Here is a 22,379-nt window from a genome sequence, read left to right on the forward strand (position 1 = left end):
ATAGGTTCCGTCCGAACACACTCCATGAGTGAGAATGATGTACATTCTCAGGAATCCCACAAACTTCGCAATTCGGTGAATTCACCCTCCGCATCAAATACAAAAATTTGTTTAATGGAACGTGTCCGTATCGAAGCCTATGTAAGGCACCCTTAAGTACTCGACTACTAATCGACTAACCTCTCCATAGATTCATATGAAGATAACTGTATATAGGTACCGATATTGATACGAGTTATACCTCAAGGTGTGAGGTGCTAAGCCCGTTGCCCTAAATAATTTGCCTGCCTGTCGCGTGGCAGTTACGACAGGTAGTTAGACGAGGGACAATTTCATCACGATTCCGCCTCGTGATTAATTTGAAATTAAGCGTGTCAAACAAATCCTAATAAATGGTCCTTTCAGCGACAGAATAGTCAAGTGTTATTTTCGTTGTAAGTGCTCCGTACATTTTGAATTTGGTACTGCTTTGATTATATAATTTTTCTGTTATGATATCAAGTGGCGGGATGAACAAGTCGTAGGCATGGTGGTAAGCGATACGCCTGTCCATAGCAGTTGAAGTGGCACTCAGACCTTTTAACACTGCCACTACGCCCGGCACCTTGAATCGGATCGGTCGCAAGTCGACGACGCAGTGCCACCAGTGTTGAAGGGACCAGGATTCCGCCCAGCATACGCTGGAGGAGTGCCTCGCATGGGCCTCCGAGCGGAACATCCTGGTTGCCTGGATCGGGCGAGATCACTCTCCGCCAGGCATAGTAGCTGCTATGCCGAAGGATCAAGAGTCCCACGAGGCAGTGGTCTCCTTCTGTGAAGTGGTGATGCTCCTGAAGGAGATCGCCGAGCACGATCGGGAGAGGACTGATCCCGCTCGACGGCGGCGTACCTTCGCCGCTACGGGCGACTGGAGCGGGGGCTCCGTTCGCCAGTAAGTTTGGCAGCCGCGAGGAGGACGACGGGGCGGTGTGGCCCATTTCGTCGTGAGGAGGGGAGGGGGAGGGGGAGGACGTAGCTCCTAGGTCCTAGGGGGGTTTCCGGTGCGCTAAGTCGATACCAGATCGCTCCCACTAGAGCACCCGAGAAGGCCACTGTGGGGTTTTAGCCGATAGGAGTCCGGCATAACCACTCCGCTGCCCCCGCGGCGGAGAGGTGTCCTTGGTGGATTTCCCCACGAAAACAAAAAAGTTGACAAGTCCCATGTGCCTGTAATTTCACCAGCACTCTTACCCTTCGAAAACGGAACGCAGTAACGCTCACGTTTCTGCTTGGCGGCAGAAATATCTTCAAAGTTTTTATGTTGGTACTCACTTGAACATGCTTCAGCAATTTAAGAATGCGAAATTTTCTAGTCAGCCAAAACGAAAAGGATCGTTCAATTTTACTATAATAGTATCAAATAACTACCAGTCAAAAAGCTTAGAAAGCAATGTCTACGTTATTGCCAAAACATCAAATAAAATTCACCTTTACGAAAAACTATAATAGTAAAGTGATCCACTGTCGCGGTTCCACGGAGGCGCCAGGCTTTGTCATTCGATGCTACAGATCTCGTTGCCTTAGTCGAGACCTGCATATACCGTTATGAATAGAAATTGTGAAGCATGATCTTCCCATTTAAGATAAATTATCCATAAGAAATTAACAGTCAAGCGAAATTTAATCACAATACGCGATGGTCGAGAGGAAACTTCAGTATTTCGAGAAACCTTATTAATATTTCTGTACAATTTCGCTACAGTCGCACTCCGCCAAGTGATCTTCCCGTCATTCATTCTCAAATGCGAGCACAGGAATAACCTAAAACCTCACTGAAACATTATTTTCACCCTCCACTAGGTACAAAACAAATTGCCTGTCAAATGTTATTTTTACCTAATATCAGACTAGACACGTACATACAATTCAAAATCGCCTATTCATTGTACTTATCTTATGGAGTGCTAACGGCCCATATCGACCCTTGTCGAAGAAAGCAAGAGCCAACAAAGGCATTTGAGAATTATAATGCGAAACGTGTAAATAGGCGTCAAATAATTCGAAGTATTTCAGGAAGTATGAATATAATTTTGCAGCAACGACATGACACTAAAGAGGGATTGAAACTCAGGTACCGATCTTAATGGGTTTCAAATGAAATGCCCTGAACCGGACTTTACGCTTTGTTAATTATAATAATAAAGGTTAATTCACTTCGTTCGTTTCAGGTTACAATATGTCAAAGTCACAAACAGTAGACACTTTCCTTTCTTCCGAAATAAATGATGTAAAATATAGCGCGATTGTTGGCCTAACCGAAGTAACACAATGTAGTCAACTTTCATTGGACATCCATCCAAGAAAAAATAAATTTTTTATACGTCAAAAGTTTTTCTTTGACTTTGAAATATTTTACAGTCCCCGTAACAATGTTGTTACAGGATAGTTGAGGATATTAAAATTAAGCCCGGTTCTCTCAATAACATAACTCACACTCAGACTTTTTTATAGGTATTTACAAGTACAGTATAAAATAAAAATGGAATTATAATTTCGAAAACCAATGGCCGAAAAGGAATGATACGGCAAGGAATGGTAAGACACAGGATGTACTCGATGGATGCAGGTCGCCAACAGGGATTGTAAAATATCGAAATTGACAATGGGAATACACTATAGTAACTTACTTTTTAAGTTTACTGTTGAATGTCACGATGATTCCCTACCATTAGTAGCAGTAGAGCTCCTTGTAAAAGTGTTCGTCTAGGGAAGTACTGCCACTTTATCTATTTCTTCCGCCAAGCCGTAATGTGAGCATTACTGCTTTCCGGTTTGGAAGGGTAAGGGTGCTCGTGAAATTGGTGACAGGCGCAGTGGCAGTGCCCCCTAGATCTTTACGATTTAAAGCTTTGAGTGGCACTGCGACTGTTATGGACAGGCGTATAGCTTACCACCAGCCTTACGACTTGTACGTTCCGTCACTTGATATTAAAAAAAAACCATGACATTAAATTATTTTTTATGAAATTACTCCACTAGTTTGTTATAATTATTAATACAAAGATCGAACACTTAGAAACAATTCCTTCGATTCGGCTGAATTCGAACCTGCGTCTTCTAACAATATGTAACTAACGCTAACAAAAAAAACAGTAACTTACAATCGAATTAATTTCCATAGTTTCGTCGAGGGTAAGGACTTCGGGGCCTAACTGGCTCAAGGCCTTTAAACTATTGAGTCCAAAGTTCTAAAAATACAAAACGAACCATCAGACCCAACTGTCCTGAGGAGTTACAATGTGTACCTTATCTGAATGAAACAGGGCAAAGCAGCTTAGTTAGGCTCAACTCACACTGGCGCAGAGGCGAAGCGTCGCGACGCGTCATGTTTTTCGCCTGTAGCATATTCATCTCTATTTTCCCATTATTAAGGTACAAATTTGTATTATGCAAATATGGAGTCAAGCGTCGACGCGCGTCGCCAGGCGTTGTTGTTGAAAAACAGGACGCGACGCGACGCTTCGACTCTGCGCCAGTGTGAGTTGAGCCTAGATCTCCACAGAAATTTAATTCTTAATTTCTGTGTTAACATTTCAAAGGTTTTCGCAGAATTAGCAAAAAAATATTCTCATTTCTTTTTGTAATCAACGGAAAATCTAATTAATTATTTTTAACGGTAAGAACTAACTTTCAGACGAATTAGGCAAGGACAGTGAAAATAATTAAGTTTCAATTTCGTGAATATCTCTATTTCTTATAAGTAAAGTTATGCAATTTGTTCATTCATACGAACACGTCTCCATTCTGTACATATTCGTACAAGAGGAACGCAATAGAAATAGCAACGTTTTACGTCTTACTCGCAGCGAATATAGGTCGCTGAAACTCCAAGAGCAGAATGGCTATTTAATAAAGTTTACGCCAAGAGGGGCAAAGTAGTTATTCAGTTTCCGAGAATTCAAGTTGCCGGGATATAAACACCTGAAGTACTACTACTGACTGCGACCTCAGTCACTCCAGCATGAATAAAGTGTCTTACTACCTCGTATTTTCAGTCGGCGAAGCAATTTCATTTACTTTTAATGAGATAGTTTGAGAATGTATTTGTAATTCGCTCTTGTTTACAGCTTTTGGTTTCTTCTTACATTTTTCATTCATGTGTAATTGCATAAGTTGTGTTGAAGGATTTCTATCATTATTTCGGGTACAATTTTTAGCCGTTTCTATTATAGAACGTTTCGCAATATATACAAATTTTACTACACGTTACAAATTTTGGTAAGTGAAAATAAAGTTGCTTCCAAATTCTGAGATCAAGACGGTTCGAATCCCTGTGGCTCCATATACCTCGTGACTTTCATTTCAAAGTTTCGTCTGACTAATTGTGAAGGAAAATATCGTGATGAATTTAATTATATACGTAAAATAAGTAAGTATGTATTATACCGCAAAGTTTGAATACTAAGATTTTTCATTGGCGTTCTACTCGTTGAGATACGGAGCCGAGACATGAACAGTCACGATACGGCTAGTCCACCACTTAAAAGTCGCTGGAACACGTAGGATAAGATTCAAAATAAAGTTATCCGACAGAGAACCAAGGTCATCGACATAGCTGGCGGAATAAGCAAGCTAAAGTGGCATTGGATTGGGCGCAGACTGCGGCTCGGCAAAAGTAGTGTAGGACGCCTCTGGCCAGATGATGTATGCGAGAAGCTGAGGACGAGCGCACATTGTCCAGAGGAACGAGTCACTTGGAAAGTGAACATGTGCGGCTGCTCTCTGTATACTTGTCGTGTGACATTTAAAAAGTGAACATTTTACAAAACTTAAAACATAAAAGTTGCTAATAACTTTTTTTTCATCATCGCACTCAGTCAATTTCGAAAAAGTGCCTAAGGTAGATTTGTCGGAGAAAAAAGCTTACAGTGCCTACCGTAAATTACGATAACAAGACAGAAAACAGACGCTTCGTTAGTGTTCCCTTGTAATTTGCTAACATACCTAATTAAAGGAATCGGGAGGCTGTACAGGCAATTTCAACAATACATAGATATGCTAATATCAGCCCAGCTAACTGCACAGTTTATTTTCTTTAGAACTTCATCACGAAATATCAATACGGCTCGCTTTTGCGCAATTCAATTTCCATTTGCCTCGGTTTCAACTTCAAACTGAACAAATTGAAGAATCAACACATTTGAGCAGTACAAAGTATTGGTCCAAGATTGTCGGTATTACAGCTGGGGATTTTTCTAGTCGTTCCTTTTTCGTCCCAATGCGCAATGTACTATTTCAAACTGTTACTTCGTCTTTTCTTTCATTGTTCCTTTGATGGTAAATACTTAAATAACGTTTCCGTGTAGTTCCTACATAAAGGAACAACAAAGACAAAATTGACAATATAAAAAGTCTCACAGCCACTCAGGTTATTCACAGGTTCCAATGTCCGAAGTTGGCGTTGTTGTGGAAATTGAACGGTGAAAGTAACCTGAATGTGCATGTTTACTAAATTACACATACAGTCCGTACGGTTCTTTTATCAATAGTACGCAGATTCTTATATGGTAAGCATATAATTGTTGTGTAAGTGTGCCTAATTTAAGCGTAATCGACTGAATTGTTCATTCGTTTCGTTTTCTATTTGCAAAATCAAACAATCATTGTAACTGAACCTAAACAATAGTTAGAAAAGATCCAATATATTTGGAATGAAACACTCGAAATCACAGATATTACGGGCTGTCGCGGCCTATCATCACATCTGGCACACGAGAGTTTGAAAGGCTTTTGTTTGAGGATCGGGGGTTAATAGACTCGAGTAAGTGTGATCAAATACCAAGTGGTAGCAGTGAAAATAACAATTATTAGATAAGGTGTACCGAGTGTAGGAAAAATTTGAGACTATTTTCACTTGGCGCGGATTCTCCTCAACGCATAATGTCTTAGACCAAAGTTATAAGTAGTTACTTACACCATGTTGACTTAAGTAAAAAAAAAACAAAAAAGTTCATATTTTATCATATCATATTTTAGCTGACAATCGAACTCATGATAACAATCACGTTTCATAAAAGAGTAACTTCAAATTGGTGAAGAAATATTTGGCATCCCGTATAGAATTAACAATAAAAAGTAATTAGTGTTTTTACAATCACAAGTACGATCGACAGATGAAGTTTAAAATTTTGTGATATTTCATCAGCGGATAAGTTCATCCGGAGAGTTAGCTATACAATATTTGAGTAAACTTATGTTGAGATAGAGGACTGTTGTAATGAATAGCTGCTCTCAGTGTCATGTCTTCTAAAATTTATTTTAGTCAAATATGCGCTCGAATGTGACCGCTATCTGCGTTGACAGGCGCGGGTGACGCCGACCGACACACGGCAAACAGCCGACCTTTCTACTCGATAACGTCCTGCAGGTGAGCTCGAACCCAGTTACCTTACAGCACTTTATGTGTTTGCCTTTAGGTAGGCCTGTGTACCCATAAATTGATCGTCCTTTGTTTTTGTAAGACTTGGTGCGACATGAGTTGGAGTATCTTGAAAATAACATGTCAATGTAAGTCAATCAATCATTAGAATCAACCTACGTACGTAATTTTGTTTGTAGTGTAAGTGTATGCCTGGTTTTTATCCGCTGTCGCTAAAAGAGGGTGTTCTAAGTTAGATTAGAACCCTATGTCTGTGTATCTGCCTGAGGTTTCCAACATGATTGCGAATGAAGATAGTACGAAGGCGGTTGACCGAAAGCTATAATGTGCGATGGCTTATTTTCACGATGGGTCATTTGCGCGAATGACTATAGCACGAAGACAAATTTGCGAAAGCTGGAATGCACGAATGGTTAATCCTAAGATTGTTCATGTGCTTCACGGAAGTTTTAGTTGATTTTTCTGTTGTTTTCGTAAACAGCCATATTTATTTACTAATATTATGCTCCTCTAATTTCGTGAAAAAAGGTAACAAAAACAAAATTCTAAAAAAAAAACGAATTTAGTGAAAAAAAGAAACAAAAAACAAAATAAAAACAGAACAGGTCCAAAAATTAAGTTGGCGTAGCTTTCTTTGGAGTTATCGATTTGCACGCCTAATGAGATCAGATTGCGCGCTGCATCCGATTCGTATTCCTTCCGAATGCGATACTATACAGATCTAGAAAAGTCGGACCCACTTCGGATGTTGTAAAATAATCCCTGTGACATTTCGGACCGTCATTTCTCGGATTCGGAACTCTCGTTCTTCGTCCGAAACAATTACTATCAAATAAGTACTAGTCGACCATTTAAAAACACAATGTCCAGTATGAAGCTTCATTCGCACCATGCGTCTTTTAATGTGGTCGAGTAGATGAATAGAAGATGTCGCACGGAGATCGAGAGTACAAGGCCTGATACGAATCGAACGTAGTGCATAAACCACAGACATATATACAAATAGACGGTGCGGCGCGCCGCAAGTGTACGTACTTCGTGTGCCCAAAGTAAGTGAAATTCACTTAGTTGCCACTGCTACACTTCAGAACGCGCTCGACCGTTATCGTAGATAAACACCAGTCGAAAACGCGAAAAATGCTTAGTTGTGCCATTATAAACTGCAAAAGCACCATAACTGTGGGCAAACGTGTAAACAGGGACGTTGCCTTCCACGGGCAAATGATTTTGTAATCAGAAGATGCATAATTTATTTTAAAAACAATTAATTTGGTTTTATATGAATTTCGAGAAAACAAATATGTATGCCTCATGATTTGTAATACATTGCGGTTTTTACTTGGTGCGAAATATTTGTGATCCTTTGTTAATACGCCATGAATATCGAACGCACGCACTTTTGTACAATGCATTCAATTTCGTGGTACGGCCGCTTGTACATTTCTTTGGCCAAATTTGGCTCAACTCACACTCTGGCGCAGAGTCGAAGCGTCGCAACGCGTCATGTTTTTCCCATTATTATTAATATATTAATTACAAATTTGTGTTTTGCAAACATCGTCGATTTCGAAAACAGAGGGACGAAAATTATTATATGTTATTATTAGCAATATTATAAAAATATTCTATAACTGTTTTGTTATAACGTTTAGTAACGTTTCGTTTTTTTTTCAGTTTTGTAGTATCTATTATCAGTAGTGTCTGTAATTTCGATAATTTTTGCACGTTGCCTTGAATGTCCGAATATAGTGAGAAAATAATTACATACATCGCCGGACATGTAGTACGAGCAATACAAAAAAATATATAATGCAAAGAATTAACAGTGCGCTGTCTTTACAAGAACCTGGAGTTGACGTATGGAGGACGAAGGTGATCTAGTTTATCGCACCTAAGATGCTATCCAAATATGCAGAGTAGCAGAGTTAGAAATCCGAGAAATAATAAACAAATCACAAAAATTTCACACGAGGCCGTCATTATGTAAACCTCTTCTGATTAATAAGATTTTGCCATATTTTGTCAGCAGTAATATTTTCATTTGTTTGCCATTCATCAATATGATCAATTACGAGCAGAAAACCATTTAGTAAAATTAATTAAGGCAGTCGTAAGTTCATATTCAATTTCGATTTAATTCCTTTCAATTCCGTTCAATCAATCGATTTAGAGCGAGCGGGAGGAGGTTTCCATCACTAAATAGTTCTTGTGACGTCATAGTGGGTACAAAAAATGTTGCACGCTTGGTTTTCATACAAATTGCTGTATTTGCGGCGTCTATCTAGATATATGTCTGTGGCACAAACGCTCTTATTCCTAAATAAAATCAGACTAACATTTTTTCTACATTTTTGGTGCCAATATCTCGAAAGTTACCGCAATGCTAATGCTTTAGTTTTGACAAAAAGGGCAGTATAGTTTTACCAGCATCCATACCCTTCAAAACCGGAACGCAGTCGTGCTCACATTACTGCTTGGTGGCAGATATAGTGGCAGTATTTTCCTGGACGAACTCATTCACAAGGAGCTTTTCTGCTACTAATAAATTCCATAATATCAATATCTAACTAATTACATCAATTAGAGTCTATTAAAACAAATAATAGAAGTCAAATACCGAAAATTAATGCCACTACTATGGTAAACATATTTTGATCCAACTGAATCCAAACTCGAATTTTCCGACAGTAGAAGTTCGATGGACCGTTTTTATCCTTACATAGAGTTCAATTTAAATCTGATAGCGATATCACTATTGTGTCAACAATGTTTGTTTGTTCTCCCTACATCGTAGTACGAAAACAACCCTTATCGCAAATATTCCTCGATATTAAAAAAATACTGTGTCTCTGTGTGGATATTATATGTTTTGAAATTGATACATTTTCTTTCTAACGTCAGTATTATTTTTGACCTAATTGTGTACATACGAATTTACTCATCCTTCAAAAGCGAATACTTTCCACGAACAAGCGTATGTTTACCCTTATATATGAAAATAACTCATTTATAGAATGAAATTGACACAAGCTAAGCTCAAGACATTCTGAAAATGTTATATAGAGCTAATCAGAGCTTGGTACTGGTATAAAAATACTGTTATTTTTGTTTTTGATACCCGAATACCGGTACCAATGGAAAAATATTTAACCTACGTCACCGGTGCTCTGCAAGGGTTCCCGCTGGGCTCGCTACCGGTATAAAACATACATGTATTATACTGGTGTTTTCCATTTCGATATCTGAAAACTGGTACTCAATAGCAGTTTCTGCGGCGTTGCCAGTACGCTACGTTTGGCTAAAGCCGTAAATAATGTTGATTATTTCATTACATTTAAATATTTGAATACAAAACAGAAGAACGAAGGATGCACTATTACATATTTTCATTAGTACCGGAATACCGGTAAGGTCAGAAAAACCATTTCTTAAATACAAGTATAATTTGTTAAAGTAGTATCTCAAGTACCGATACAGTACTAAAAGTTTAATGGTACAGGTTCCTCAAACTACAGGTATTGCTTATACCGGTAGCAACTAAAGACCGGTACAGTAGCAAGTTTAGTGGTACCGGTTCCTCAAAATACAGGTATTCGTTATACCGGTAGCATCTAAAGACCGGTAGAGTAGCAAGTCTAGTGGTACCGGTTCCTCAAGATAACGGTATTGGAAGCAGTGATAACGAGCGGAAGAACCGTTGAACGAAGGTGACATGTACCTACCTATGACTTAAGTTGCTAAGTATATGAATGAATGTTTAGTATGACAACAAAATCCTGAATCGGATCAAGGTAGTGAATTTTGGCCCAAACCTCTCCTTAGAGAAGATTCGAGCATAGCATTGGGATTGAAGCTGAGGTTTATAAAACTATTTCTTCGTAACTTTCGTAATTTCTTACTTAATCTTAGGCAAAGTTCGTTTTATAAATTCAAAAAACTTGCTCGCCAAAAACTTCGTCAAAGTTCGTTTAATAAATCTTAGACTCACAATGGGTTGAGAATGTTGTTGTTGTTTGACATGAACATACTCGAGAAAAGGCGGTAAAAAAAATAAGTGGGTTGACGCATCATGTTGGAAGGATATAAACAAGGCACTGCGTTACCGTGCCTAGCTGTTACCGGTATGCCCCACGAGGAGGTTATTTCCATGCACACAGACAATAAAAAAATCATCGACTTGATAAAAAAAGGCGGTAAAGGGTTACACTACACCCGTAAGAAATGCGTCAGCACATCTGTGCCTCTACCACGAGTTTACTGTGACAGTTGTCGCTAGCGACCGCGTAAATTACTTCACAATTTTGTAAGGCAAATTATATAGCGCCCCTAGCGGTCACAAGAAGAAACAAAATTTTGTATACAAACATTTTACGCGGTGACTAGCGATAACTGTCACTGTAATGTCAAGGTAGAGTAAAACACATGTTTAAAACGGACAGTTCACCCTTAATTTATTCAAAATATTCCTATCTATTGTTCCACGCTAAATAGAAATTCCGTCCATTGTTTCATTGAAATGAAACGAGTAAGTAAAAACAGAACAAACAATGGGGACACAACCACAACAAACGTAATGTTATAAAACTTAAGTATAACACTGTAATTAAGCTTAGTCAAACAAACTCTCCCACTCTCTTTTGTATTTCTTGCCCACTGAAAATAAACGTTATTGAAATAAACAAGATGTTGTTTAAGGTGAGAATGAACTCCGTCTGAACCAGTCTGAACCTATAACAGCAGCGACAATTTTAAGTAACGAATTTAATCATGTTATGATGGACTCTATTATAATCTTCATACGCTAACATGATAAAAGTCCATTTGCTCAGTGTAGCTGTGGGGTGCAAGAAAGGAGTCTTTTTTTCAACCGACTTCAAAAAAAGAAAGAGGTCCTCAATTCGATTGTACTTTTTTTGTTTGTATATATGTTACGCGATAACCAATTTGTGAACCGATTTTGATGAATCTTTTTCTATTTAGAAAAGAGTACCTCAGAGTTAGTAGAGAGTACCTCAGTAGTGGGTCCCATTTCAATTTTGAAGAAAATATTCCATTTCTAAAGGTGGCCTTGGGGAATGGGGAAAACTAGGGGATGAATGACTTTTGAGGTCTACTTTGTACTGAGATTATTATAATATTAAGTGACGGGACGAACAAGTCACGCGCCTCATGGCAAGCTACATACCTGTCTATAGCAGTTGCAATGGCACTCAAGAGCTTTAAATCGCAAAGATAGCACTGCCACTGCGTCCGTCACCTTGAGACGTAAATTGACAAGTCCCATGTGCCTGTAATTTCACGAGCACCCTTACGCTTCCAAACCGGAACGCCATAATCACATTACTGCTTGGCGACAGAAAAAGATAAGGCGGCAGTACTTTCCTGGACGAACTCTTTCACAAATCATTTCACCACGGTGGCAAACATTATAGTATGGGTCGTATTCTAGAACTCTACTCAATGCTCAAGTCAGGATTGCAATAGAAACACAAGCACTGGAAATACGACCCTAATGGCAGGGACTTGAGTATGATTTCGAATGCTTTAAACCATACTCAAATCCTGACTTGAGCATTGAGTAGAGTTCTAGAATACGACCCTAAATGTCATTAAGGGATGTAAGGGAGTAATCACCACCTAAGCTCTTAATGTCAACCTCACCTGCACGTCGTGCATCCTGCAGTAACTAACGAGGCCCTGGCGAACGGTCGACGGCGGTATAGCCCTTCCCATAATGACACAGTAAAAAATTTACTGGTTACCGACGAGCAGCAGCGTCCGGGGTGTAAAACACTGTGTCCTGCGATCTCCAACCCGCATGCCCAGAGTGGAGATAATGGGCATAAACCCCACAGGCTCCCACAGGTTACCTAAAACAACTGACCTTGGCATTGTTTAATGGACGAACTCTGAGGCTTGATGAGCACTTAGCACAGTTGGAAGCGGAGCTAGAGAACATAAGGTGGCATGTTCTGGGGCTTTACGAAGCCCGAAGAGAGGGAGAGATACCATAACCCTGGACTCGGGCCATATTCTGTACTTCCGCGAAGGCGATCAACCATCCCAGTGTGGTGTTGGATTCCTCGTCAACAGGGCCCTCTCTAGCAGCGTTGAGATTTCTAGTGTGTCGACCAGGGTAGCGTACCGTATATTTCGGCTATCAAAAAGGTATAGTTTGAATATTGTACAGGTCTACGCGCCGACCTCAACACGTTTAGATGACGAAGTTGGAGGTATGTATGAGGACATATCAAGAGCCTTACACAACAGCACCAAGGCCCACTTCAGCGTTGTTATGGGGACTTCAACGCTAAAGTGGGACTCCAAAATCTCAACGAATCTCTAACAGGCTCATATGGTTATGGAAGTAGGAGTCCCAGGGGCCAGATGCTGATCAACTTCCTCGAGAGGGAGGGATTCTTCTTGATGAACACGTTCTGTAAGAAGAAGCCCCAAAGGAAGTGGACATGGCAAAGCCCCAACGGTGCGACCAAAAATGAGATTGACTTCATCATGGCGGATAAACGGCACCGGGCACATATTATGAGACGTCTCCGTGATCAGCAGGTTTAATACCAGATTTGATCACCTACTCTTACGAAGCTCTCTGAATATCGATCTCAAATTGGAAAGACGCCGCTTGATGAAGTCCACGCTCCGGCCTAATCCACTCCAGATCATGGCGGGCGCCGATAAGTTTCAGAAACTTCTCGGGCAAAGATTCGTTGAATTGGAAGTCGACAAGATCTTGCAAAACGTGGTTGAAACGTTGATGACAGAGGGCATCAAATTTTGTCAATTGCAGCGTACAGGTACGAAGTCCAAACTCTCGGATGAGACTCTTCGGCTAATGACTAAACGACGAGAAGACACTCGGGCCACTTCGTCAGAGCGGTCAGACAAGAACAAGAAGCTTTCTAAGACGATATAGCGCGACCTTCGGAGCTACAGTACACGCCTCATTGAGCAGGCAATAGAACAAAACCGTGGGTCCAAAGTGTTCACTCAGCAGCTTGGAAGGAGTCACCTGACGAAGCTTTCAACACACGATGGTCGAACCATAACGTCGACATAACCGGAGATGCTCGCTAAGATAGAAAACTTCTATGGCCGATTATTCGCTGCGCATGTTCCTCGTACACTACACGACAACAGAGCCACACTGATGCACCACAATACCGACGACCTACCAGATATCAGCTATAACGAGACCGTATTGGCTCTAAAACGCTCAAAAATGGAAAAGCCCCCGGTGAAGACGGAGTTACTGTAGAACTTCTGAGGTCCGGAGGAGTTCCAGTCCTCAAGGAACTACAGAACCTGTTTAACTCCGTCATTCAATGTGGGAGAACTCTTAAAACGTTTAACAAGAGTATTGTGGTTCTCTTTTTCAAAAAAGGAGACAAATCTTTACTTAAAAACTATAGACCCATCTCCCTCCTGAGCCACGTATATAAGCTCTTTTCTAGAGTCATAGGAATTATCTCGCCAGAAGACTCGACGAGATTCAGCCACCGAAGCAGGCCGGGTTTCGACGGGGATGCAGCACCATAGATCACATACACACACACATACAGTAAGGCATATTATATAGAAGTTAGAAGAGTATAATCGGCCCCTGTGTTTTGTAATTCCGTTGAAACCTGGGCTGTATTGGGGTCCTTGCAGCTATGCCAAGTCGACTATCGTTACGTCGAAGTGCTAAGATGTCTGTATAACGCCGCCACTATGAGTGTCCAAGTACCAAATACAGGACCAGCAGTCTAAACCCATCCAATTACGCAGAGGGGTGAGACAGGGGGATGTCATATCCCCGTGTGCATTGGAGGATACTCGTATGTTAGAACGCTACGGCGAGTACATCTCACACTTACGATTTGCAGATGACATAGTCGCTATAACAGATGCTGGGCGGCCTAGCGTCCGCCTCGCGACGTAGTGGTCTCGGCATGAACTTGGACAAGACCAAAGTCATGATCAATGATTACATTGATCCGAAACCCATAGTCGTAAATGGCCACCTTCTTGAAGTTGTTTCCGAATACACTTACCTCGAGCAGATTCTGCAGTTAGGTAGAAACTATTTCGAGAAGGAAGCCAGGAGGAGGATTCAGCTTGGATGGGCAGTGTTTGGGAAGCTACGTTGAGTCTTCTCGTCATCTTTTTTTTTACAAAATCTAAAAACAAGGGTTTTCAACCAGTGCCTCCTGCCTGTAATGATTTACGGAGCCGAGGTGTGGACGCTCACGATACGGCTAGTCCACCAATTTAAAGTCGCTCGGCGAGCTATGGAACTGGCTATGCACGGAGTTTCTCTGAAGGATAAAATTTGTAATGAGGTCACATAGCTGGTGCAATAAGCAAGCTGAAGTGGCAGTGGGCTGGCCATATCTGTCGAAGAACCGATAATCGATGGGGATAATGAGTTTTAGAGTGGAGACATACTCGGCAAACGTAGTGTAGGACGCCCTCCGGCCAGATGGAGTGACGAGCGGGGCGAAATAGCTCACATATTGGGGCAGCAGTGGACTGCGATAGGCTGATAAAAATACAATGTTGCTTGCAAATATAATATAAAAATTTCTTCAAATTTAAATGAGACCAATATTGCATAATAACCGTTTTGCAACATTTAAAACTTCGAAATGTGCTAATACTGAACTATTGTACCTATGAAAATAAATCTTGAAAGTTTTTTTTAAGTATTACTAGCAGTTAATCTCCTTGTGAATTAGTTCGTCCAGAGAAGTACCTTGCCTATTTCTGCCGAGCAGTAATTTGGGCAACATTCCGGTTTTGAAGGGTAAGATGCTGGTGGAAATTACAGGCACGTGGAACTTGTCAACTTATGTCTCAGGGTGACGGGCGCAGCGGCAGTGCCCCTCAAACCTTTGCGATTTAAACCTCTGAGCGGCACTGCAACTGTTGTGGGATTTAATAAACTGTTGTGGGGTTTAATTTCTGATTTCGAATAACACTATTTCGACTCGACAGTACTTCGACAACACATTAATTCGACGGAACGCCACTTCACTTGTCACTTGGTCACTAGTCTGACAGAACAATGCTTCGACAACACAAACATTCGACACTACACCGGCAGAAAACTACTTCGACAACACATGTATTCTACAGATCCAAAGTACAAAATATCAATGATATAAACACATATCGTCGCAACAGGGTGAATATGTCGTATGTGATAATTTTTCATGAAAAAATCCAGTAAAAACAATTAATATAACAAAATCCTTCTTCTTATGGAAGGAAAGCTTTTGTTACCACTCTACATAGTGTTTAATTTACTAAAATGGAATGCTAATATTATACTTTCAATTTATTTAAAATCGAATCGAATTCTTAGGTTTTCGCGACTGTTACGCATTAAAAATTAAACTATTTTTTCGGATCTAAACCGCATATATGTATATTTGTTTTTCAAACAAGACAACGTTTCGGGCCCTTTAAAAGTCCCATTGCATTACCTTGCGTGCAATCAGCAGTGACCATGGGTCCTGTAAAGGGCCCGAAACGTTGGTTTGTTTGAAAAAACAAATATACGCGATTCAGATTAGACAAATTTTTACATTTCCAAAAATATGTGCTTTTGAAGTTTTCTCTAATGAAATGTAACGTACGTAAACGTATAACGTTTGTTTAATAAAAAATTTTAATTACAAATTAGTACACAAAAATGTTGAAGGCATGTATAATTTATTGTCTATTTACTAAAAAAGTTTTTATTAGAAATCGAAATTTATTTAATGCGATTTTATATATTTTTTGCCAACCCTAAGTTATCATCATAAGTAACGTCATCATCTAAATAGTAGTATGTTTTTGTTACCTCCATATGCATGCTAAACAATGCAAATAATAATGTTACTTAGATTAGACATATTCTAAAGAAAGACTACTTACTAACACTTTTCAGTGCGGGATTACCGGAACTTTTAAATAAACAGCTCTTTTTTCATATTTTACAGGCTGGTCCTTAACTACGCTACGTCCAAATACCGATCTGCCTACAGTTGCAAATATTATATATGTTTATCTACACACATATCATAAATCCCCTGTAATGTGTTCAAAAACCGTAAATTACGACCAGCATAAAGATACTGTTTTGTTAGAACAAATTTCTTAGTGAAAATGTTATTATTGCATAGTGCATTATTAATAACATCGAAGTCTATTACATTCAAATTTCGAACATCTCTGAAAAACAAAGCTATTTGATTCGACCTCCATTCTAATCGAAATGAAATGTCAATAGCAAACAATTTTGACAAATTTCATACGTTCTTGATATCGGACGATATGATAGTTGGGGCCGACTCTAGTTTGTCTATGAATTAAATAAAATCTACGGTCGTGTGAAATGCGTGAGAACAATTTTTATTTGCCGCCATTTCGCCAGTCGTAACCTTAGAGGATGGAAAAAATAAAGGAACGTAACATTTTACAGGATGGGTAACATGCGGTTCCTGAACACATCATAGAGAGCTTATAATAATGTGTATAGATAAAACAGTGTATGTAACTGTACATAATTAGGCATTATAACACTCGTGTGATGTTTTTAAACCCACACTCGTATTTTAATGCCTTTCATTATTTATCAGTCACTTCAATTACTATTTATTCACTTTGCCATCGGCGGTTACATAAAACACTTCATTTATTCCACTTCCTTTATTTATGTTAGGATAACAGGGGGAAGTTTATCACGCTTAGTGAACTACTGTAATTACGATACTCACAGTTAACTTCTTTTTGCGGAAACTGTACCTATACACTTACCCTAATTAAAGTAGCTGCTAGAAAATTATCAGATGGAAAGCTTGCTGCATTTATTTAGAGCGTAAAAGAACTATAGGATAAATTTTAAACTCATGTGAATGTTAGAAAATAGTTTTAAACTGTTTTTTTTTTAATTTCAAATAAAAAGGTTGAATTATGACAAGAACGTTCACTCATCATATGATATATCATAATAATATGAACCACTGGTCAGTCATACCTACCAGAACGTTTAAGCGAAATTTAAAGACGATTAAAGTCTTTCTTTTTTAAAATATTACACGTTCTGTGGTTCTGGTTTATGTGGTTCATATAAAGATTGTTATCATATTTCAACCCTTTTTTTCGCGTACATCTAGATCATCCATGAGTATACTTTCGAGTTCTTCGACTCTGCCACCTTATCAACCTGCCAACTACCGAACTCAAATCTTCTAAAGGATCCAAAATATCGGAGCAATACGAGACGGACCGACGACTTTATTTATTATTTTAATTACTTTTTTTATGATACCAAGTGGCGGGATGAATAAGTGCGCCTGATAGTAATCGACACGCCTGTCCATACCAGTTGCATTGTCACTCAGAGACAGACATAAGACATGTAAGACATAAGTTTACAAGTTCCATGTACATTACCGCTTGGCGGCAGAAATAGGTAAGGTGGCAGTATTTCCCTGGACGATCTCTTTCACAAGGAGCTCTACTGCTAGTAAAATATTAATCATCAAATATCAAAGTTGCGGTAAGCCCTTGGATGTACCTATGAGTATTCATCCTGAAAAGGGAATATATCTATTCAAACATTAAACGTCTAGAGATTGAGATGAAATGCAAAGGCGCGTACGGGGCAGTTTGAACACAATAAAGCTTCCATCAAATATACAGGTGAGTCGCTGTCCACCTGTCTTATCCCTTAGCTTTATATGACTCACGGGGGACACATGTGACGTTATTACTTATGGCATGACATTAATTCTCATGAGCTCCATACATTGACGGCATGGCGCGGTTTCCACTTAAAATTGACAAGTTTGTGGCTTAGTGGAATTTGTATACAAACCGTTGCGTAGGCGCGCAGTGTGCAGAATCTTTTAGGGTCAGTGCAAACCGGCGAACGGCAATGCAGAGGACATTAAAGAAGGATGGCGAAAGCTGACCCAATAATTATAAAATCAACGAAGAGCCGTTCCTGCACTTTGCCTGTGTAATTTCACGGTTTTAATTTATGCCTAGTTATCTATATATTTTTAGGGAGTCGGGAATAAAGCAAATTGTAAATAATGTATTTTAGAATAGATGCAAGAACATAACGCAATAGATTCAGTTCGACTATAGAAAAGGTAACGTTCTTGTACGTACGTTTCATTTTGAGCATGATTGAATATTTACCTAATTAAAGTATTGGTTATTTTATAGTATACACATAAAACGTTATAGCTGTAAAATACCCAATCAAAAAATTAAACAGCAATGACACAAAGCAAAAAATAAAACACAATATGACAAAAATGTGTGAGATAAGTTAGCAAAGGAACATTTGACTAGAGACCTCTTGCCAATGTCAGGGTCGTATTCTAGAACTCTACACAATGCTCAAGTCAGGACTTGAGTTTGATTTTAAGCACTGGAAAAACGACCCTTCTGGCAAGGACTTGAGTATGATTTCTAGTGCTTTAAATCATACTCAGGTCCTGTATTGAGCATTGAGTAGAGTTCTGTAATACGACCCTAAGATTGAGAGCAGTGTGACCATTTATGGCAGATTTTTATTCATTTTCATTGCGGCAGAACATGTTAACGTTTTATTAAATGTGGCAGAATTTGGCCGATTTGGGAATAAGTTCTTTATTATTTTTGAGAACACACTGAAAACTTGTTGTTTTCTGCTACTACGAACAAACATCTGAAGCAAAATACAGGACAATGTTATTAACATAACCTATATAAACTTTACAATCCCAACATATACAGGCTGTATTTAAAAAGCTTTTTTGATGCTATGATAATGAATCATAAGTATTGATAGATCTCTTTAAAGAACGTCATCAAAAACACTGGGCCACAAAATACACGGGATGTCGCCATCCTTGTTTGTATAGTATAACAGCAGTAGAGATCCTGGTGAAAGAATTTGTCCAGTTAATTACTGCCACCTTACCTACTCCAGTCGTCAAGCAGTAATGTGAGCATTACTGCGTTCCGGTTTTGAAGGTTAAAGATCCTAGTGAAATTACAGGTATATGAGACTTGAACTTATGTGTCAGGGTAACGAGTGGCAGTGCCCCTCACATCTTTGCGATTTAAAGCTCTGAATGGTACTGCAACTGTTATGGACACACGTGTAATATCAGGCGCACGCATTGTTCGTTCCGTCACTTGATATTGTAAAAAAGTTTATTTTATGCTTTTTCATAAGGTATAAATTGCAATACACTGAGACCGACCTCAGAGCATCAAAGAGCATTTCTCTCTGCGTCTCAAAGCATTGAAATTTATACCTTGTTACAATTGCAATAGCATAAAATATATATTAATAAATTTTATGTCCTCTGCCTTGCCGACCGCCGGTTTGCCCAGACCCTTAGTCTCTCACCAAAAAGCAAGCTACATTGTCGGTATAACGTAACAACACTTTTGTTTTCAATTCTATTTACAAGTTTCCCAGTGAAATTTTTTCAATGACTTTGCACTGGGAAATTTTTGTTAAGATATTTTGTGTCCCGTGTGAGGTTCCTGTTGAAAACTGATTGATGATTGTAGAACTTTACACCTTTAATTACAACCAACGAATCAGCAAAAGGATAGCCTGTATTTTATTCGTATACAAGTAATTTTTAACTCGTTAAAAGTATACTAGTAACTTTCTACATATATAAATCTTCAGTCGATGCAATAGCGTTACCCGAATATGCAGCATCCTGGTTGCTATCGTTACACCGTCTTTTGTTACTCCACCTACGCAGTGTCTCGATTTCGTTACGTTTACTCGTCACGGCGCCGCCTTTTGTTACTGCGCTAATAATAGACCCGTTGAAAAGCTAAACTGTTTGTAATTGTTAACAAAAGCTGTTCGTGTAATGACCGGTAGGTATAAAAGGGTGAAACACGCCGACCGTTATCGACTACGAACACCCCTCGTGTGTGACCTACTGAAAACTTAACAAACATAATTTAGACGCAGAGAACCCGCGTTAAACTGTTATTATACCTGCACATTAGCTTCAAGGATACCGGCGTACATTTTCATGAGCACGAAGAAATATTTTATTCCTAAGTTTCAAGGAGGACGAATATGTTCCCAGAATTCAATGCTGTGCAATTTAACCAATAAAATAGAAGAGTTTCGGTAGTAACTCTTTGAAAAATATGTTTTTTCTATCAAAGGCGGCTATTGACGTAAAAGATTAAAAAATTCTCTGAAGTAAACACAATATTTGTTATTTACTAGATTATCACGTTATTAGCACGAAAATGAAGAAGCTAATAACTTGGAGCTAACAAATAGTCTTGTTCATATTCTTCATATATAAATAAATAGCCTTGTCCAAGCCATTAGCTTCTTCTTCATTTTCATGCTGATAACGTGTTGTAAAATTTAGTAAATAATAAATATAGTGTTTACTTGTGACAATTTTTTTATTGAAGTGAGTGGATAATTTCTTTCTTTTTGTATGACATCAAGAGAGGAGACGAAAAAGTCTGTCCATAACAGTTGCAGTACCACTCAGAGCTTTAAGTCGCAAAGATCTGAGGGGCACTGCCACTGCACCCGTCATCCTCAGACATAAATTGACAAGACCCATGTGCCTCTAATTTCGTGCTGGAAACGTGTTGTAAAATAATCAATATAGTCTTTACTTGTGAGATTCTTTATTGAAATGACAATTTACCAATGAATGACTGAATAATAAAAGGCACTAGAGAAACGGGGTGACATAGAAAACAAAAATTGTTTGTCCTTCTCTAAAAACGCCTTGAATCATATAACAACGCACTAGACCTCCATATGTGGTTCTAAAGTAGAGATAGATGGATACTTGAATGAAATTACTTTTCAGTTACACGGGGCGTTGGCGAGGCAGGAAATCAGTGGGGGCTCGGGGCTATTTATGCGCTCGAATACGCTACACCGAGTCTGGTGGAAATATTATTTATTTAGGTTCGCTCTTGGTAGAAGCTTTACAATAGGTCGTAGAACATATTTGGACAGTATATTTATTTATTTATTAATACGTTCATTAACATATTACGTTACATGGTGAAAAGTGACAACGAAGACGATGAAGCATGCACACCTATATAATGACTATTCACTCTCGCCCTGAAAAGGCAACACATAATTGTAACTTCTTTTTATAAAAAAAAAGATCTCAAAAACACGTCTGTATCGGGACATCGTAAGCACAGTTATTGTAATTAATTAAAAAATTATCAGTAAACTACAATGGGAAAATTTGTAAAATTATAAATAATATAGGTAGATAGTGAATATTTGGACGAACGTGGAAATAGTTTACTTACGTTTTTTTGAAAAATAATAATCTCAGTACAATGTACAAAAAAAACCGATCTGAAAAGTTATTGGCATTACATCTATTTGCCAAATCGATTACCGAAAAGTGCGCGAAACCGGATTCACCCATGGTGGCATATCATTTTTTTTTACCAGAGGTGCCACCCTTAGAGGTGGAATATTTTCTTCAAATTTAAATGGGACCAATACTGAGGTACCCTCTTTCCAACAAAACAAGAATCATCAAAATCGGTTTACAAATCGTTATCGCGTAATATACATAAAAAAGAATACAGTCGAATTGACAACCTCCTCCTTTTTTCGAAGTTGGTTTAAAATACATTTGGTTGTAACTACCCAAACGCAATTTAACTTACTTACTTAAAAGTGGGCCCTTAAGCCCTTAATAAAAAAAATGAAATAAAAAAGTGATGCGCTCAGAATAGCTTTCCGAGGATGCTATGAATCTGGTTCTGGGCATGTACAGAGGTTCATCAAGAAATCGAAGATAGCAGCTCACAAGAGTATTTAAGTACTCGGGACTGGGGCGCCAACTCACTTACCCTACATCGTGTAACAGTCACTGCAAATAATATGTAAAGTCGTACCGAATTGATCCTCTTTCCTTTTAATAAGTGCGCA

The 22,379-nt window shown here is 38.9% G+C and overlaps 1 protein-coding gene across 1 annotated transcript in view; it reads left to right on the plus strand.

The window, feature by feature from the left end:
- Positions 1 to 770: 770 nt before the first annotated feature.
- Positions 771 to 22,379, plus strand: part of LOC113236658 — a 40,180-nt gene continuing 18,571 nt past the window's right edge. Inside the window, exon 1 of the mRNA XM_026472818.1 lies at positions 771 to 931. Coding sequence (XP_026328603.1) covers positions 771 to 931 — 161 coding nt within the window. The remainder of the gene's footprint in view (positions 932 to 22,379) is intronic.

The sequence above is a fragment of the Hyposmocoma kahamanoa genome, unplaced genomic scaffold, assembly GCF_003589595.1.
Source record: "Hyposmocoma kahamanoa isolate Upper Pololo Valley unplaced genomic scaffold, ASM358959v1 92, whole genome shotgun sequence".
NCBI classification, from domain to species: domain Eukaryota; kingdom Metazoa; phylum Arthropoda; class Insecta; order Lepidoptera; family Cosmopterigidae; genus Hyposmocoma; species Hyposmocoma kahamanoa.